This window comes from Varanus komodoensis, unplaced genomic scaffold, assembly GCF_004798865.1.
Source record: "Varanus komodoensis strain SLA01 unplaced genomic scaffold, ASM479886v1 scaffold77, whole genome shotgun sequence".
Taxonomy (NCBI): domain Eukaryota; kingdom Metazoa; phylum Chordata; class Lepidosauria; order Squamata; family Varanidae; genus Varanus; species Varanus komodoensis.
This window is the reverse complement of record NW_025336442.1, coordinates 2,588,837-2,605,844: the sequence shown is the minus strand read 5'-3', so window position 1 is coordinate 2,605,844 and position 17,008 is coordinate 2,588,837. Positions and strand designations below refer to the sequence as shown.

At 51.8% G+C, this 17,008-nt stretch overlaps 2 protein-coding genes across 4 annotated transcripts in view; one reads left to right on the top strand and one right to left on the bottom strand.

Annotated features, from left to right (window-relative positions):
* Positions 1-1,734: 1,734 nt before the first annotated feature.
* RPL35 (ribosomal protein L35) overlaps positions 1,735-17,008 on the bottom strand; it is a 34,547-nt gene continuing 19,273 nt past the window's right edge. Inside the window, exons 5-9 of the mRNA XM_044453082.1 lie at positions 15,733-15,739; positions 6,945-7,001; positions 4,892-5,028; positions 3,585-3,666; positions 1,735-1,945 (exon numbers count right to left, since the gene is read on the bottom strand). Coding sequence (XP_044309017.1) covers positions 1,796-1,945; positions 3,585-3,666; positions 4,892-5,028; positions 6,945-7,001; positions 15,733-15,735 — 429 coding nt within the window. The 5' untranslated portion in view covers positions 15,736-15,739 and the 3' untranslated portion in view covers positions 1,735-1,795. The remainder of the gene's footprint in view (positions 1,946-3,584; positions 3,667-4,891; positions 5,029-6,944; positions 7,002-15,732; positions 15,740-17,008) is intronic.
* The window catches only part of SCAI (suppressor of cancer cell invasion), a 71,736-nt gene continuing 64,307 nt past the window's right edge, over positions 9,580-17,008 (top strand). For 2 of the 3 annotated variants that reach the window (XM_044453077.1, XM_044453076.1), the window contains exons 1-2: positions 9,580-9,662; positions 12,088-12,132. In XM_044453077.1, the coding sequence (XP_044309012.1) occupies positions 9,610-9,662; positions 12,088-12,132 (98 nt within the window). In that variant the 5' untranslated portion in view covers positions 9,580-9,609. The remainder of the gene's footprint in view (positions 9,663-12,087; positions 12,133-17,008) is intronic. The other variant, XM_044453078.1, reaches the window with a different exon arrangement.

Sequence of the window (17,008 nt, the reverse complement as noted above, 5' to 3'; positions counted from 1 at the left end):
TGTTTTGAAAACTGGTTGTGCCCAAGAGTGGAAATTTTGTAAGGTTTTACTGCTCTGGGTTGATAACCAGTGTGGTGCAGTAGTTCAGAGCATGGGACCGGGACTCAGGCGATCTGGGTTCTATTCCCCGCTCAGCCATGGAGCCAACTGGGTGACTTTGGGCCAGTCACAGACTCTCAGCCCAACCTACCTCACAGGGTTGTTGTGGGGATAAGATGGAGGAGGAGAATGATGTAAGCTGCCTTGAGCCCTTTGTAGGAAAAAGGCAGGATAAAAATCGAAAAATAAATAAAATAACTTGTGGTCCTCCAGACATTTGGGCATACAACTGCCACCTGCCTGGGCCAGTTACATGGGGTGGATGGAAACACTGGTGCCAGCGTGTTTTCCTGCAGAAAAATGTTCGTTAGTAAAAATGAATGGGTGCCAAGGGCAAATGCAGTATTAGGCCAACTGGGCAAGTTGTAATTAATGTGCTTCAGATGGCATGTCGGAGAACATGCATATACAACGGAACTCTTCTGCAATGAAAGGAAGTGCTCCAGGGAGCTCCACGTGAGAGCTGAACTCGGGTGAGAGGCATGGTTGCCACCTTGCTGTGCACAAGCCGTTTTCTGCAACCGGAGTGCTTCATTCTGACTGCAGGATCCCAGGGATTGTGCCCGCCAGAAATGCTGGGATTACAAGTGGGAAGGGCTGAATGTGACTGCACATGGCTCCACATTTGCCGAATTGTGAGCCTCCAATTATGGGAGGAAGGTGCATGAAGGCAGGTGTCGCTCCTGTAAAAGCCATGGATGGCCGGCTGCAGCTGCCCGATTCCTCGGCTCACAAGGAGGGGCCGAGATGCTGCCAGGATGCCCCGTGCGTGGGCTGTTCAGTCCACCCGCACTGCTCCCTGCGGCTCCAGCTCTGGATTCATGACAACGAACCACGCCAGCTGCCAGGTCAGAAAGCATTCTGCGGTTGGAGTCCTAGTCCCAACTCGGAATCCTTTCTGGGGTCCAGGCTTGGACACAGACATGCCCAATGGCCATCCAGACACTCCAGAGGCCACTGAATTGCATCCTTAGTGCATCAACCATTTCCAGTACCTTCTTCTCTTGGTATGCAAGTATATATGGTCTCTAGATGTCTGCACACGCTCCAGTAACAGTATTTCCATGATGTAAGACTTCATATCGTGGCTTTAATTTCCCCCCAAACATATTTCAGGTCACATTCTTGTGTCAAAAAGTTAACATGGGACACATAATAAAGTTTTGTTCTTTATTTTACTTGTATTTAGTTAATGTGCTAAATTGTAGCACATGCTAGTGATTTTTCTGATGCTGACTGAAAACTTTCCAATACAAACACCCCTAGTTGGTATTGAATCCCCCCCCCATCTGGAGCAGGGAAATTTTCAATTCAGAATTTTCTAGAAAGCCTGGCCCTCAGCCTTACATCTTGATGTTATTTGGTATTTGCGAGAAAGGAAGCAAACAGCATCTTGCTCTTTCCCTGGTTTCCTGATGCACTATCTCTTATCAACAACGGAACTGAGATAAATTATTTTTTTCACACAAAACCCACCGACTCCACGCCAGTGCGTCGCGATATCCCATGTAAATCACACTGCTCTCGGCAAAAAGGCGCATCAGAAGCTCACCATCTTCAAAACCCATCCGTGGGAGGGCCTCCTAGGTCAGGGAGTGACTGCAACCCCAAGAAATGACTGCAGCCAAACACAACTTCCAAAGAACCAGGCACCTTTAATGTGTGAATGTGAGCTGAGTGAGGGGCACCCCCAGGCTCATGCCTTCACGGCGTACTTCCGAGGGGGGTAGAGTCGCTCCTTCCGCTGCTGTTTCTTGGTCTTCAGACCCTCTTCGTGCTTGTTGAGCCGCCGTCGCATCGCTCGTGTCTTCTTGGGCCTCAAGTCCAAAGGCTTGTATTTCTTACCCTGTTTGTGGGAGAGCGATAAGCCAGGCTCAGAGACAGAACACGTGGGCAACAGTGGCCTGCAAACTTCACGGGAGGGAAGCAAGTGCTCCTGTGCAGCCAGACCTGGCACATGCCCCTGGCCTGGTCACATGTGACAAATAAGCCTACCATGTGCAGCGGCTATGCGCTACCTCCAGCATGGAGTATACTTCTGATACCGCTTGCTTGGGAAAATGAGGAGAGGTTGCTCTTGCATTCGTAAGATCCTTACGATCCTTTAGAGGGATGCAACAGTACCATGATCTTAGAAGGGTGTTCTGGGCCCAGCACAAGGGCTGCTTGGCTTGACAGCGACACTGGCCTGAGCGGAGGGGGAAACAGTGCAGCGCCGCTCAGCATGTGCCGCCCTCAAGCTCTCCCACTGCCCCAATCCCTCAAGTGGCCATCAGCAGGAGACACAAGTCAGTCTTCTCTGTGCCGGGAATTTCCCTTGCTTCGCTTCGCTTTCCCTGCGACCAGCATGGAAATCGAACTGCTGAAGGACAGATGGAGGGAGCTGGATCCGTCCCCCACACCAGCCGCCTGCTTCCTGCACGCTACCAAGAAAGTGGCTGTGATACAAGGCTCTCGATTTGTTTGAGTAGTACTTAATGGGGAACACAAAAACACCACCACCACCAAAGCTCATGTCAAGTATTCCAGATTAACTGCTGGAAAGGTGCGGAGAACGAATTCCTTTTGACATTTGTACACAAAACGAGGCAAGTAGCAAATGGTCTAAGACCCTGAACGATGGATCCCAAGGAGGGCGAGTATGCAGCCCAAGACACTGGGGGAAGTCTCTAAAGCACTGGACGCTCTCTGGCAGGGCCCTTCCTGGCTTGCTCTTCCAGGAACATCCACGCCACTGGCCGTCGGCTCCTTGATGTCGCACCCTACTGTTATATAGAGCTGCGCAGCCCTTGAAACACAGTGTACCTGCTGGACAGTTGCATGGACCACACGGCCCCAGCTGAGGCTATCCGAGCAGGAGATTTCTTTGGCAAGAGCAGATTCACACTGCGCTGACGAGGTGCTGAGCAGTGCTGGGTGTTAGCCTTGCAAACCGGAGTGCCCTGGAACACCACCCACCAGACAGGAGATGGGCTGTATGCGAAGATTCCAGGAAGTGTGGAGGGGATGGAAAGAAGATCTCCAGCCCAACCCCCCACCCTGGGCCATCTGCTATTAATGAGCCTCTGGGAATGCTTCCAGGCCAGCGGGAAAGAGCGGAGGACACCACCAGGCACCCACTCCTGCTCCAGACGGACTCTCCCTGCTCCCAGGCCGTCTTCAACCAACCACCCAGAGGGAAGTCTCCTGACTGTGTATGTATGTATTGTGAAGGAAGCCAATATTCTTCATTGAGCTGGTGTTGCTAAAATTCTTGTAAGCCATTGGTGGGATTTCTATTCTGGAAGGAGGCACATACAATAACTGCAACCAATTGAAAGCAAGTATTTAAGATAAACCCGTATTTGAGCACCTTAAAGTGCAATCCTATGTATGATTAGACAAAAAAAGGGCCCACAGCTCTGTTCCTCCTGCCCCACTAAAGGCCTTGTCAAGAGAAGAGGCAGGGTGTGGAGAAAGGGGGAAATGTGCAAGTTCAGACTCACTTTGTAGAACTTCCGGAGGTTTTCCTTCTGGGTCTGGTTAATGACTGTCAGCACTCTGGCGATGGATTTGCGCACCACCCGGCTGTAAAGGGCAAAAGGGAGACAGGCTTCAGCGCCGGCGAATGGCAGGCGGCCCACAAGCGCACAGCATCGCATCAGCACGCCAGGGGCTTATATTCCTTGCTGGCAAAGGGTGCGTTCATCCGAGGAACAATGCACCTATTGTATCACTGAGGACAGTGCATCTTCAGATCCCACCCTAGCCCAGGCTCAGCGCGGCAAGGCACTGCATTCCCTCAGGGAGGAAAGTAGGACTTCCCCTCACCTGCAGCGGGATGGGGCAGCAGACTGCCCACCCTTCAGCAGCCTTGCCGCTCTTGTGGGTTTATTTGGAGAACTCGCTTAGGACCCCGGATTCACCAACTTGCTTTGGGGCAATTGTTACTACATTTTAAAATACATTCAATGCATATCCCACGTTCTTCCCTGTTGCACGGAGCCCAGCGCAGTGCACGTGTTTGCCCTCCTCTCCATTTTATCCTCAACCACTCGGTGGCATAGGTGAAACTGAGAACCCACGACAGGCCCCAGATCACCCAGTGAGCTCCATGGCGACTGGAGACTAGAATGTGGGTCTCCCAAATCCCACTCCGGCACTTCCTCTGGCTGTCAAGCACCTATGGGTGCAGTCCCATGAATGCTGAGACAGAGCCCTGCCGTCCCAGCATTCCCAGCCAGCACGCTCGGGGTCAAGCACAGGGTTGCCCTCTAACTCGACAAAGACAGAAAAACAGTCTCCCAAAAGGCCTGGGAAGAGGATGTCCCTCTTTACAGGAGTCGCCGTCTGACTCGGCAAGGAGCAACACTGCTGTGTTCTGTCACTCAGTTACTGCAGAGGGCCAACCTGGTCTACTCAACGTAGCGCAAAAGCTGCCTTTTCAGAGAGACCAAGAGCTCCTTTAGCACCAGGGTGTGCTTGTGTGTGTGTGTGTGGGGGGGGAGCTCTCCAAATACAACTGTCTCTGGTCCGAGCTGACTAATGGTGCAGGGCAACAAGTTTCAGCCACGTGAGGCCACGTGCTGTCCGTGGCAGAGGCCTGTATCCCACCTGCTCTCAGTGGTTCCCACCCTGCCCCACACGCCAAAAGCTTGGACTGGCAGGGCCAGCAATCGGTTCTGAGAGCTACAACACCTTTTGTCACCTGAGAAGGTCAATGGGATGGCAGGGGATTGCCACGCTAAAAGTTGCCACCACCGGGATCCCTGGCAGAGGGATTGCTGCAGCAAAGCGATGCTGGAAGACTCACATCTTGGAGAGTTTGGAGGCTGCTCCGCCAGTCACCTTGGCGACGCGCAGCTGGGACAGTTCCACCTTCAGGTCATCCAGCTGCTTCAGCAGCTCCTCCTTCTTCTTCCCTCGTAAGTCACGGGCTTTGATCTTGGCCTAAGAATAAAACGCACATGGTGTTGGAGGGCAAATCACACAAAGTCACTGCCAAGGGAGATCGCCCTGCTTGTCTGTCTTGATGTAACCATGCAACAGTTGTCCTGGCTGTCAGTGCTACATGGAAGGCCAAAAAGAGAACAGTTTACCGCATGTTTTTAAAAGCTTTTGTTTCTACTGGACACCTCAAAAGCCACCACCCAGAGTGGGCTGATCCACCAGATGCATCCTCCCTGTGGACCTGCTTAGCCAAGGTACATCTGTGACAGCACAGAACAATGTGTAAGACAGCAGTGATCAGGGACTGTGCGATTCCTTCACAATGTGTTTGGCCTGCGATCCCCCAAATCCTTCACCATTTGCTAGGTTGGCCAGGCCAGATGGTTGTAGGCCTAAACATCTGGAGGACCACAAGTTTGCCATTCCTGTTATCTTGCTTCTAGAAATCTCTGTCTCTTAAAACAAGTAGATTTCTCTTTAAAGTTGCAAAGTCACGAGCAAAACCTTAGCTACAACTTCAGGAGCCAAAAATGTGTAAGAGAGGGACAGAACATGTCACAAAGTTTTATTAATTGTGCCTAAGGCATATACAGAGTAAAAACCTGACTGCAGGTTTCAGAAATGCACTTCTGAAGACTTCCAATGCCTCAAGGTAGCTGCATCCTCAAGTCCAGATAATGGTTAATTCTTCAATTTCAGTCACACCAGGATCCCAGTTTGTTATTTTTGCTGTAGCAAAATCATTAACACAAACTGAGTGAAACACTATTTCAATTATTGCCAATCCCCACAACATGAAGCTGGAAGATGTTCAACAGCTGTCCATACTGCTGGGGGGTGAAAAAATGTACCTAATTTTTCCACAGAAACTCCCTGCATGCCTGGTTACGCACTACAGTCTGTAACTTAGGATAATCTGCACATCCTCCATTTTGTGAGGCAAAACCTTAGTTAAAACATTTTCACATCCTCCTTCATCCAAACAGGGTCCCAAACCAGCTTATAGTTAAGTAAAGCAAACCATCAACCCACATTCACTTATTATACCACCCAGTGGCTAAAACTTTCTGGGCGGTGGATGAGAGTAATAAACAAAATAAAATGCAATCCTCAGGCAAATGTTTATCTGGTGCATGGCCACCAAATGACCCCCACAAGTTGCATCCTTGCCTTGGTAGAAGCTGACACTGTTCCTTCGCCAGCTAGGGCAAGGATACATCTCCTCAAGTCTCCAGCGACCACTAGTCCTCATGGCTCTATGCTATTTCCCGGATCAGAATAAGGATGCCTTTGTACAACAGCTGCTGGGGACCATGGGTGGGAGGGTGCTGTTGCGCTCACGTCCTGCTTTTGGGTTTCGCATGTGGCAGCTGGTGGGCCACCGTATAAGCAGAACCCTGGCCTGGATACCCCTTTGCTCTGGTTCCACAAGCCTCTTATGTTGCCACAGCTTTGCTGCTATTACTGACTGACAACCACGCACGTGCATGAGCCAGCCCAAGCGGCTTCGGGAAACAGAACTGGCCACTGCCCGTTCTCAAACGAACTGCTGGTGGCCAACCCAGGTTCGCCAGCGTCACGTGTGAAAACGCCTCTCCCATGCAAACCTCCTAACTTTTTAGACAAAACCGGTTACAGAGCACCCCGCTTTCAAGCCCGGACGCTGCTTCTTTCCTTCTTTCCCCGCACTCCTCAAAGCATGGCCTTGCATTTCCAAAGCCTGTCCCGGCGCGGCCTACCCGCATCCAGCGAAGGTCCTCGGTCGCCGCCCAGCCATTTGGGGCTGCCTAGCTCCTCTGGCCGCTCCCCGTGCCAACCCACCCGCACCCACGGACCGAGCCCCACTTCCTTGGCCCGATGGAGTCGGATTAAGTCCGACCCCCCTCCCTCTGCCACGGCTTCGCCCTAGTCCTCACCATTGCAGCAGCTAAGGTACCGAGCCGCCGACGCGGAAAGGACGGAAGCCGGGAAGGGACAGGAAACCCGTGCTCCGGATCTACCAATGAGACGGGGAGGGAGGTGCGGAGCGACGATGCCGTTTTACGGCCTTTCCCCCCCGCTCCCGTAATGGGTTAGTCCATGCTTCCAGATGGGAGAGGATAAAACGTTTACCTCGGAGCTGATCGATATAGTAATCGAATTATTGAGCAATTTTGAAGCAGCGCAACTCAATAAACAAAATGCAATTAAAAGAGCAGTGCAGCCTCTTGATAACAGCGATATAATAATCATTGTTATAATAAATATAATAGCATTAATGTGATCTCCCCAAGATTAATCCGTGCGATTAGCTGGGTACTGGAATGGATATCGTATTTATTTATTTAGGCTTTTAAAAAGCTATACCCCACGTTTCCACTAAAAATTAAGATGCAGTCCTTATATATGTTGGCAGAGAAAAACGTTTGGCAAGTCCCAGCATTCCCCACCCAGCAGGAAAAAAAGTCCTACAACTCCCAGCATTCCCCAGCCAACATGGTTGCAGGGGATGCTGGGAGCTGCAATACTTTTTCTGTCTAAGGATGCATAGGACTGGGCCCCAAATGCATGTTGGAACAGGAAGGTTTTAGTGTGGTGTCTACATGTCTGCAGAGATGTGAAAGGGCACTTTGCATATGGGGACCGCTACAGAGGAACCTCTGGTATTTGCCCATTACACTGAAGTCCATGTTAGGAATTGGACAGGAAGCTAAAACAGGGGGCCTGGGCAAGAGAATAGAAGGATAAAAGCAAAGGCCCAGCCTGGGGTTTTGCCCTCATCATTTCCCAGCCAAGTGTCCCTAAATGCACAGCTGCAGGTAAGTGGAGAGGGTGCATGAAGTCCCATGTTCTGGGGCGCAGTCGAGTTTTAGGCAGAATTCGTTCTGGGTTTCTTTTTCTTGGATGTGAAGCACAAGGCTAGAGGTGGTCAAAAAGCCTGGAAACAAGGAAACTCTGAAATACAGTCGTGTGAGCAACCAGAACAAACTACAGCAGTTTCTGTGCACTATGAAATAAGTCTTGATCTGCCCCCCGTTGACTTTGTCTTGCCCGAAAAACGTCGCCTTGGAGCAGGCACGCTTCTGGTGCACCTCCAAGCAGACATTGACCATGGCTCTTTCTCTGGATAATCTGCAGTGGTCCAAAGTCTGGATGGGGGCATGCAGCCCCCCCCCCCGCATCCCTTTTTCAGTGGAAACATGTTGACTATTATTTTATGGGGCAGTGGTGGAATACGCATGTTTACTAATTTAATTTGCACCCTACCTTTCTATCCAAAACAAGGCAACTTCCAGAAAGAATGGATTCAAACAATAACATCATTAAAATACAAGGCAAGCATGACAGCTACAGGACATGCATATTGTTAAAGACAGTACCCAGGCCAGCACCATGACCTACGGTGCAGCCTCAGGCATGTTTAGCCAAACTATGAGGCCTAGAACGACCAGCAGTCCCGGGTTTTTGATGCTACAATATGTAGAAGCTCCCCCGAGATACCTGGAAAAAGGTAACAACATATGGCGCCCCCTCTCCTTAAGCAGGTGCAGTGGTTAGCGTGTTGGACTGGGCAGACTGGGTGACTTTGGGCCAGTTCCTTACTCTTGGCCTAACCTATCTCACGGGGTCATTGTGAGCAGGGCCCTCTTAACAGCATGATGGGCCCCGGGCAAAGCAGTGTACTGGGGTCCCTACGACAACTACAACTACTGTTCATTTTGGAGGTTTTCCGATTTTCCAAGGATTAGTATGGGACCCACGGGCAAGTGCCCATCAGGCCCATGCATTAAGACGGCCCTGGCTGTGAGGGTCAAACAGAGCTATACAAGCTACCTTGGGTTCCTCACAAGAGGAAAATAAGGCACACACCAGTAATAATAATCCGCACGCTTGGCCACGACTGAGTTTGGGCCAGTCAGGGACTCTCAGCCTAACCTACCTCATAGGGTCGTTGTGAGGATCAAATGGAGAGAAGGGTCGTGGAAACCACTGTGAGCTCCTTGAAGGGAAAAGGATGGGATACAACTGTAGCAAACATCAGGGATACCCCCAGGTTCTTAAACATTTCCCTGAACAAAATCAATATCGTGGAAATCCAGCATGGTGCAGCCATTTGAGTGCTGCACAGAGATTCAGAAGATCTGGGTTCGAATCTTTGCTCAGGGCTAGTCACAGAAAGGACTGCTGCACCTACCTCACAGGGTTGTTGTGAGGCTAAAATGAAGAGGAGGAGCGTGTACGCTGCTTTAGGCTCCTTGCAAGAGAGAAAAGGCGGGGCATAAGCGTAATGAAGAAATAATAATATGGCAGCATTTAGCATACATACCTTAAATTCCTCTCCCTCGACCCGCGAAAGGGCCCCCGCTGCAATCGCGCGCCCCTGATAAAACGCGGTCCGAGATGCAGTGCCGCGCTCGGCCCGCATGGTGGCGCTCGTCCCCCCGCCTCCTAGTGAGAGCGACGGGCAGCCCGCCCAGCCAATCGTGCGCGCGGAGCGAGCCGCTGGGCCAATGAGAGCGCCGGCGCGGCGGGCGGGCGGGCCCGGCGAGGCCGGGCCCAGGTTAGGCGGGGGCGGCACTGCCTCGCTCGCCCGCCGCGCGGATGGTGAGAGGGGCTGCCCGCCCGTGTCCGCCCCACACCGGCCCGGTCTCCAGGTGAGGCGCCTCGGGCGGGGCCGTGGGGCGCTGCCTTCGGGCCGCGCACTGCGAGAGCGGCGCTGTGGGGCGGGCGCGCGGCGTTGGGGAGGCGCGGCGGGGGCTTGGGGGGCGCAGGGAGGGTGCGGGTGGGGTCCCCTGAGCGGTGGGGGTCGCCTGGAGCTTGGCTGGGGTGCTGGGTGTGGGAAGCTGTGGGGGTTGAGGGTTGTGAGGGGTTCGATGGGGGCTTGGGGCAATGGGTCGGGGGTCCTGTGATGGCTGTGGGTCACCTGTGGGGGTATCCGGGGTGCTGAGAGTGGGAAACCTGGGGCAGTGGGGCGTGAGAGGGTCTGGGGGATGAGGGTGGGGGGTTCAGAGAATGAAATGAGTTGGGGGTTCGGGGTCCTCTGATGCGCTGAGGGTTGTCTGGGGTATCAGGTGTGGGGAAGCTGTGGGGTTTGGGCTCAGAGGGTTTGAGGGAATGGGAGGATTTGGCGGGTCCTTGCATGGTTGGGGGTCGCCTTGAGTGTGGGGAAGCTGGGATGAAAGATCCCGTGGGGTCTGGAGCAAAAGGGGCATGGGGGCAGCTTGGGGACTTGGGTGTCAAGGAGGGCGAAGTATGGAAGAGAGGTGGCTCATCTGACATGTTGAGAGCTGTTTTGTGGGGTCTGGGAATCTGGGGGTATGGCATGCTTGAGTAAGGGGGTGAGGGTTGCCTTGGAGGGCATCTATGCTGAAGGGTGCTGAGGTGTGGGCTGCCTCCTACCACGTGACTTCTGGCCAATTGCTGGCCCCCAGCCTGAACTACCTCACAAGGCTGTTGTGGAGGTAAAATGGAGAGAAGCAAGGGGATTTGGTGAGTCTCTCTGGGTTCCTTGCAGGAAAGAATAAGGGTGTGACATAGTTTCTTAATAGACAAATAATGGCCTAAATTAAGGGGTTTGTGCCAGATGAGCAAAGGAATTGCGGGTAACTGCAATGGCACCTCATTGGTGTTCAAGGGAATGGAGGGTACAGGAATAATGGCAAATGAGGTCTTGGCAGGAGGAAAGTGTGTGTAGAGACTAGGGTCTTCCCTGTGGGGTCTGGTATATAGGATTCATAGGGAGATATAGACTTCCAATAGAATGTGGAAGGGCCTTGTGGGATATGAATCCAGACCAGCTGTAGAGGAAGTTTAGAGGTTGAGGGATGTATGCTGACCTACAGAAGGGTATGGGCTGAAGGATTACCTGTTTGTATTGTGTTTGAGGCTGGGGGAAAATTGAGGAGAGGATGATGAGGAATTTGGGAAGGGAAAAAAGCATGGGCTGGTGCAGAACTGGCTGAGGGACTGGAGCTGCTGACAGGCATTTGTTTGGGGTATGTGGATATTGCAGCCTGGAGCAGTCAGGGGTCAATGAGAAGTGTGAAGGCTTGGAGTAGAAGGGTAGGGGTGAGCAAAGCAAGGGGGACTTTATGAGTTGGGGGTTTGTATGCTGAATTAACCATGGGTGAGGGAAATCGATGGCATCCAAGGTACTAGGAAAGCTATCAGAGGTGTTTCGTTGTGGGTTCAATATTTGGCACAATATTGGTTGAGTCTTGCAGGATAGGTGAAGTTCTCATGAAGTGTGGTGCCATTTGGAGTGGAATGTTAGGATGGAATATATGTATGCTTTGGGGTGGAGGGATCATCTGAGGTGAGAAGCCGTTGGAGATTCAAGTTGCAGACACTGAAGATGTTGGGGTACTGATGGCGGTAGGGCATGGATTTGCTGGGTGTGTGTGGGACTGTGGCTGATATGCCTTTTGGGGTGAATTGCATCAGCTGCAGGTCAGGACTGGCCTGGGGTAGGTAGCCAAGGGCTGGTGGCTTGTGTTGGGTGGAAGAGGAGGCATCAGTGGTGTGGATATGAGCAAACAGGAGTGCTAATGGTGGATTTAAAGAGAGGAAACCTCTCTCAGAGCGGATGTTGCTGAATGGCTTGTGGAAGACAAGCAGCAGATGCAGCAGGAACAGGACCGCTGCTGAACGGGGACAGTACTGTGGGCTCAGAGAAGATGTCTGCTCCTCTGAAGCACAGCCTGGGACACAGACAGGATAGGGAGATCTAACAAGGCAAGGGGGCCTGAACCCCAGAACCGGGAGGCAAGCACAACTTGTGCGTCAGGGTTTTGTCTGTGCTTATCGCGTGTGTGAGGGGTGGGGGGAAATACTCCACATGTCCCATATTAGATCAGTAGAACTCCAGAGGGGCAAAGCCTTTTCTTAGCCCCTCTTGGGTCCCCTTTGCTTTCCAGTACTTAGGGTGTCTTCTGAGTCTGAAAGGCTGGGCTTGACAGGAGGTGTGATGCTGCTGGTTCCTTGCAATGATGTGCTTATGTTTGCTGGGTGGGGAGGGGGTTGTTGTCGCTGCTTGTCCCCTCTGTCATCGCCTTCTCTTTCTCCCTGCCCCCTCTCCAGAACCACAGGCCTGGTGGAGAAGCCCCCACGCCAGCAGAGAAGCAGGTAAGAGGATCGGTGCATCTCTCGTCTCCGACTCCTTCCCTGGTTTAGTGGCAACAGATTCAGAAGGGCGCATGGAATGTGCTGTAGACTTAGCACATCTTGCTCTTTTCCCCAGTGCTGCTGCAGCCACTTTGTGAGTTGTGATTTTCTTTTGGGTAGGTGAGCAGAAAGAGTCAATACCGAGCAAGTCCTGTTGTTTTTCGGGAGTAGGCAAGGATAGAAGCAGGGACTTAACATTTCCCCATTTCTTCCTTCCAAATGGAGTTGTAACTGCAGGCAGATTTTGCCTGCTGCTTGTTAAGGAAGGTGGTGGATTCTGCCTCCTGAGTCTTCTTGGCATTATAGCACCCCCATCCCTGAGGACAGTACACCCCAGACTCGGAGGTAGTGTGGTGCTCAATGCTTTGTCTGCATGTTTCGGCATCAGCACCGGAGCCTCATGTGGAAACCTACACTGCAGTTGATTCAGCTGCACTAACTCTTGGCTTCCCATGTCTTAATCTAGGGTTTAAAGTCTGAACGGGAGAGTTGATCCCTTGCGTGTGGCAACAAGCTTATTCCACAGGTTTATTGGGCTCAGAGCAGAAGTCTCTGCAACCCTGTTTCTCTTCATTAATACAGATTTAAGTTGCCTCTGGCTCATGGGAGACTATTGTAGATGACACTCGTTCTTTTTACCTTCTGCTGGGTGGAGGGAACCCTCCACATTTCTCCACACTGGTGGATGAGATGACATCAGCTCCTTGCCGCACATGAATTGATGTTTCCTCCTTCAGATGAGCTTCCTCTGCTGAGGTCCACTGGCTGCACTCACGTATCTGTCCTGTCGTGGGTGGCTGGATTGCACCGGGCGATTCAGAAAGATTCTGAGGGTTGAGAATATTGCATGTAAAGGCTGGGGTGTATTTGGTGCTGTCGGGTGGAGGGAAAGGGGGGCAGCAGCTTGTTGGGCAGTGCAAGCCTGTAGAAAGCTGGGAGTAGCCCAGCTTTGCTACAGAGGAAGCTGGTGCCTCACTCTCCCCCTCCTCTGATGCCTGCTGCTCACGAAGGGACCTTGCCGTGCATTCTCGGAGTGCTCTGCCACCTCAGAATATTTAAGAGGCAGCCTTGTGGAGTGTGCATCTCCCCCTCCATGTTCCATTTGAGGGGCAGGATGGACTTCTGTATGCCCACTGAAATGTAGAAGGCAAGGTGCTGAGGAGGTTTTATGTTTGGATGAGAGAGAGAGAGAGAGAGAGAGCGGGTAATGTGGCTGCTGCTGGAGGAGGAGGGAAGATGAATGCAGCAGATGCAGACAGAAAAGTGGTATCTGAAGGTTGTATTTTTAAGCAAATCTGTTGCCTGGATTTCTAGCTGCCACTTTCCCTCTCATCCTTCCTCGCCCACCTCTGCTCAATCATTTTGTAAATTCTACAAGTGCCTCAGGTCCCTCCCTCCCTCCTCCTCTCTGTCTAGTGTTTGCTGTGTAACGTTGCTGGCGTCTTTCCAGTGCTGTCAGAATGTCCGACTGAAAATTCCCTTTGGGTTAAAATTATTGGGGTTATCGCCCGCTAGACGCTGTGGCAGGAGCACGTGGTGCTGGATCTGTGGTGGCCGGGCTGAGTCTCCTGTAGCATTGCAGGTGCCATTTGTCATTTGGATTTGGAGTGAAGTGCCTTGGGCCACGTGTCCCTAAGAAGCTGGTGTCGTTTGCATATGCTGACCTCTGGTTTGGGTCGTTCAGTTCTGATTTTCTGTTGTGTTGTGCAAATGTGGCTGTGCCAGCAAATCATGGTTTGTTGAGCACGAACGGGCTGGAAAGAGAAGCCATAATATGTTGTGGGGCGATGAACTCTTGTTGATGTTATGAGCCATCACATGCGACCCTATGAGTGGAAGCCCTCCAGCCCGTCCTCTCGACGACAGCCTTGCTCAGCTCTTCTCAGTTGAAGGCTGTGATTTGGAGGGTTGCTTAAACCATGGTCCTTTGTTGCCTGGAAACCCAGAACTGGGGGTGGGAGGTAGTTTGTTTCACCAGTCCGCAGGGATGGTGGGCAAGAACAGTGAAAACAACCCCCAACTGGCTGTACAAGCACAACTACAAAAGCTGTTGGGCTACAGGGAGGGATTGGGTGAAAGAGGAGGGGAACAACCCAGGGACTGAGAAAATAAAGCATGGTTTATTTGGACCTCTGCCAGGCAAACTCTGGGTAGCGACATGATTGGGTTAACCATCTATGGGGTGGCGTTATGTGCAGGCCAGGTCAATTATCTGCATTTTGTGATCCCTCCTACAATATATTGGAAGACGTTTTTGAGAGTTTTTCCCAGGGGAAGAGAGCAGGTCCTACACGTAGATTGCCTTGTGACCCCTCCGTCTTCCGTCTCTTGTGCTCCAGGGGGTGGCTAGTGCTGTGGGAGGGCCAGCTGTTTGAGAGGGGCTGGAGGGCTGCGATGCTTCTGGAAAGCACGCCATAGTGATGGCTGAGCCACGTGTCTTGTGCCTCAAAGGTCTGTTGCTGCTGGGACTGAGGAGGGACCAGCGTGGGTCTTGGTGCTCCTGGAATTCAGACCAGTGCAGTCCTTGGTCAGGCACTGCGGGCAGATGAGAGGTGGCCAGCGATCCCGCCATGCACCTCCTGCAACCCAGCACCGCCTCTGTCAGACTCCAGCCAGTCCTCTTTTTCCAAGCCCTGGGGATGGGCACCTGGCTGGATCCAGCCTGTTGTGCCATTTTACATGACCCGCAGCAGCCCTACAAAATATTAATCAAGATGTTGGAAACGCTGCCCTGGCTTTTGTGTGTAAAAAAGAGTGAGTTGAATGTCTTTACCAAAAGCAGAGAGGTTCCACACATCAATGTAAACCTCTCTTTGTGGGCTCCTTGCGCAAGCCTTGGCTCTGTCGGAACGATTGTACTCCCCGGCTGTGAAACCTCCTGCGCTAGCGGGCACTGCATTTACTTACAGGGTTGGAGCAACCGTACAACCTGACCTACTCATGACAAAACATCCTGGAAAGGTGCACATACCGCTGGCCTGCAGTGCAAAGTGGCTTCCATGAACACAAGAGTGCTGCCATTTCTGCCCTTGGTGCAAGGAGGAGAAGAATGCTTTTGTGGAAGGCATGGTGGGGGAAATCCGTGGTGAACTCAGCTCAAGCCCCTGCGTGCTTTGACAGGAGAAAACGCTCAGGGTGCAGAATGTCAGCCTTGGCCAATGGGGATTGCCCAGGCAGGCATGTCCCTCTCCCAGGTCCCCAGGCCATTTCCCTCTTTGGTGGGACCCTGATTTCTGTCCCATGCTTTCCCTGTTTTTAAAGTTTGAACTGTCTCTCCTAGGGCCTTGCTACTGGAATTTAAAGCTTTTGGCTACAGTACTTGGGGGGGGGGGGCTGTTTTGCCCCCACCCCTTTGCATTTGGCCCTGACCCCCATTGGAAGTGCAATACCTTGGTTTATTTGCAGCCCTGTAGTCTCCCTGCGGTTGAAGCCTGCAGGAACATCCTCAGCCGCTAGCTGGCAGGCTTCTTGGGGGAAATCAGGGCGATGAGGGGCAAGAGCTGGTGTCTGCCTCCCCCTATTTATTTATTTATTTGGAGTTTTTGTATGCCGTCCCATTCGCATGAGCCTCAGGACGGCTTTTGCTGTGGGGCAGCTCCTCTACAGGGGAATATGGTGGACGGGCCTTCTCTTTTAGCAGGCTGTAAGCGCACTCCTACTCTGTTGTTAAAAAGAAAAAAAATAAAAGACTAAATGCACCCTCTTAAAAAAATCCAGCCATCTTAAGCCTGTTGTGCCTGCTCACGGGGAGGACAGGCTGAGGAGCCAGCAGGGAGGCCTCTCGCTCTCCCCCCACCTCTCACTTTCACCTCCCTGGTCCCAGCGCCAGGATGAGTCTTGTGACCGCAGTGCAGCCACTGGCATGGAAAGAGCCACACAGACCTGGGAGGGCACGACACCCTCCGCTTTTGGAGCACATTTCTGAGCCTTTGCCTGTGCCCAGCCAGACAGTGTCTCCTGACCATAGGACTGTGCTTTCAATGAGTTTGCAGTCACAGTTTAAGTTGAGCTATGTCAGAATTCAGAGTGCTGGACCAACTCAGATGTTTGGTGCTCTAATATAGTTTTCTTAATACTGTTTTTTTAATAGGTCTCAGGAAGACTTAAGCTGTAAGTTACTTTGCTCAATATAATCTTTACATGTAGTACAGCATGAGCTTTATGGCTGTGTGGTTCATGGGTATACATGCATTTTTCTTTATAATCATTGCATGTTTCACATTTTATTTCTGTACATGATGTCCCTTTGCATTTACTTTTCTCTATAAACCTTTAGTATCCTAAGGCTTCCTGTGTGGCATGTTCTTATTTGTTTTAATAAATTGAAGAGGTATTCACTATTTTTCTACTTAAGTTAAATATATTGTCAAACATATTGAACTGTTAAATAACTTTAAACTAGCTCTGGATGTCTCTTTGGGCAAAATCAGAGTCTCATTTGCACAGTGTACCTCTGATTAATAGATATGGGACAAGAAACCAAGGGTGGCTAATGCCTCCATGATGTGCATAGCCTCTCAGGGTATCATAGAAACATAGAGCAAGTCAGAAGGGGCCTCCCAGGCCATCTAGTCTGACCTCCGGCTCCAGCCAGCTCCACTCACGACATGCCCACCATGTGCATGTCCAGCCTATCTTTGAACACCCGCACCGATGGGGCCTCAATGACCTCCCGTGGAAGCCCATTCCCACCCTCGGGGTCCTGACTGTCAGGAAATGCTTCCTGGCATCCAAATGGAACCTTGGCTCCCTGAGCTTTGCTCTGTTGGAGCGCATCCTGCCTTCCTCTGCAGGGGAGAACAGGTCTCTACCCATCTCCATGTGACATCCCCGCACA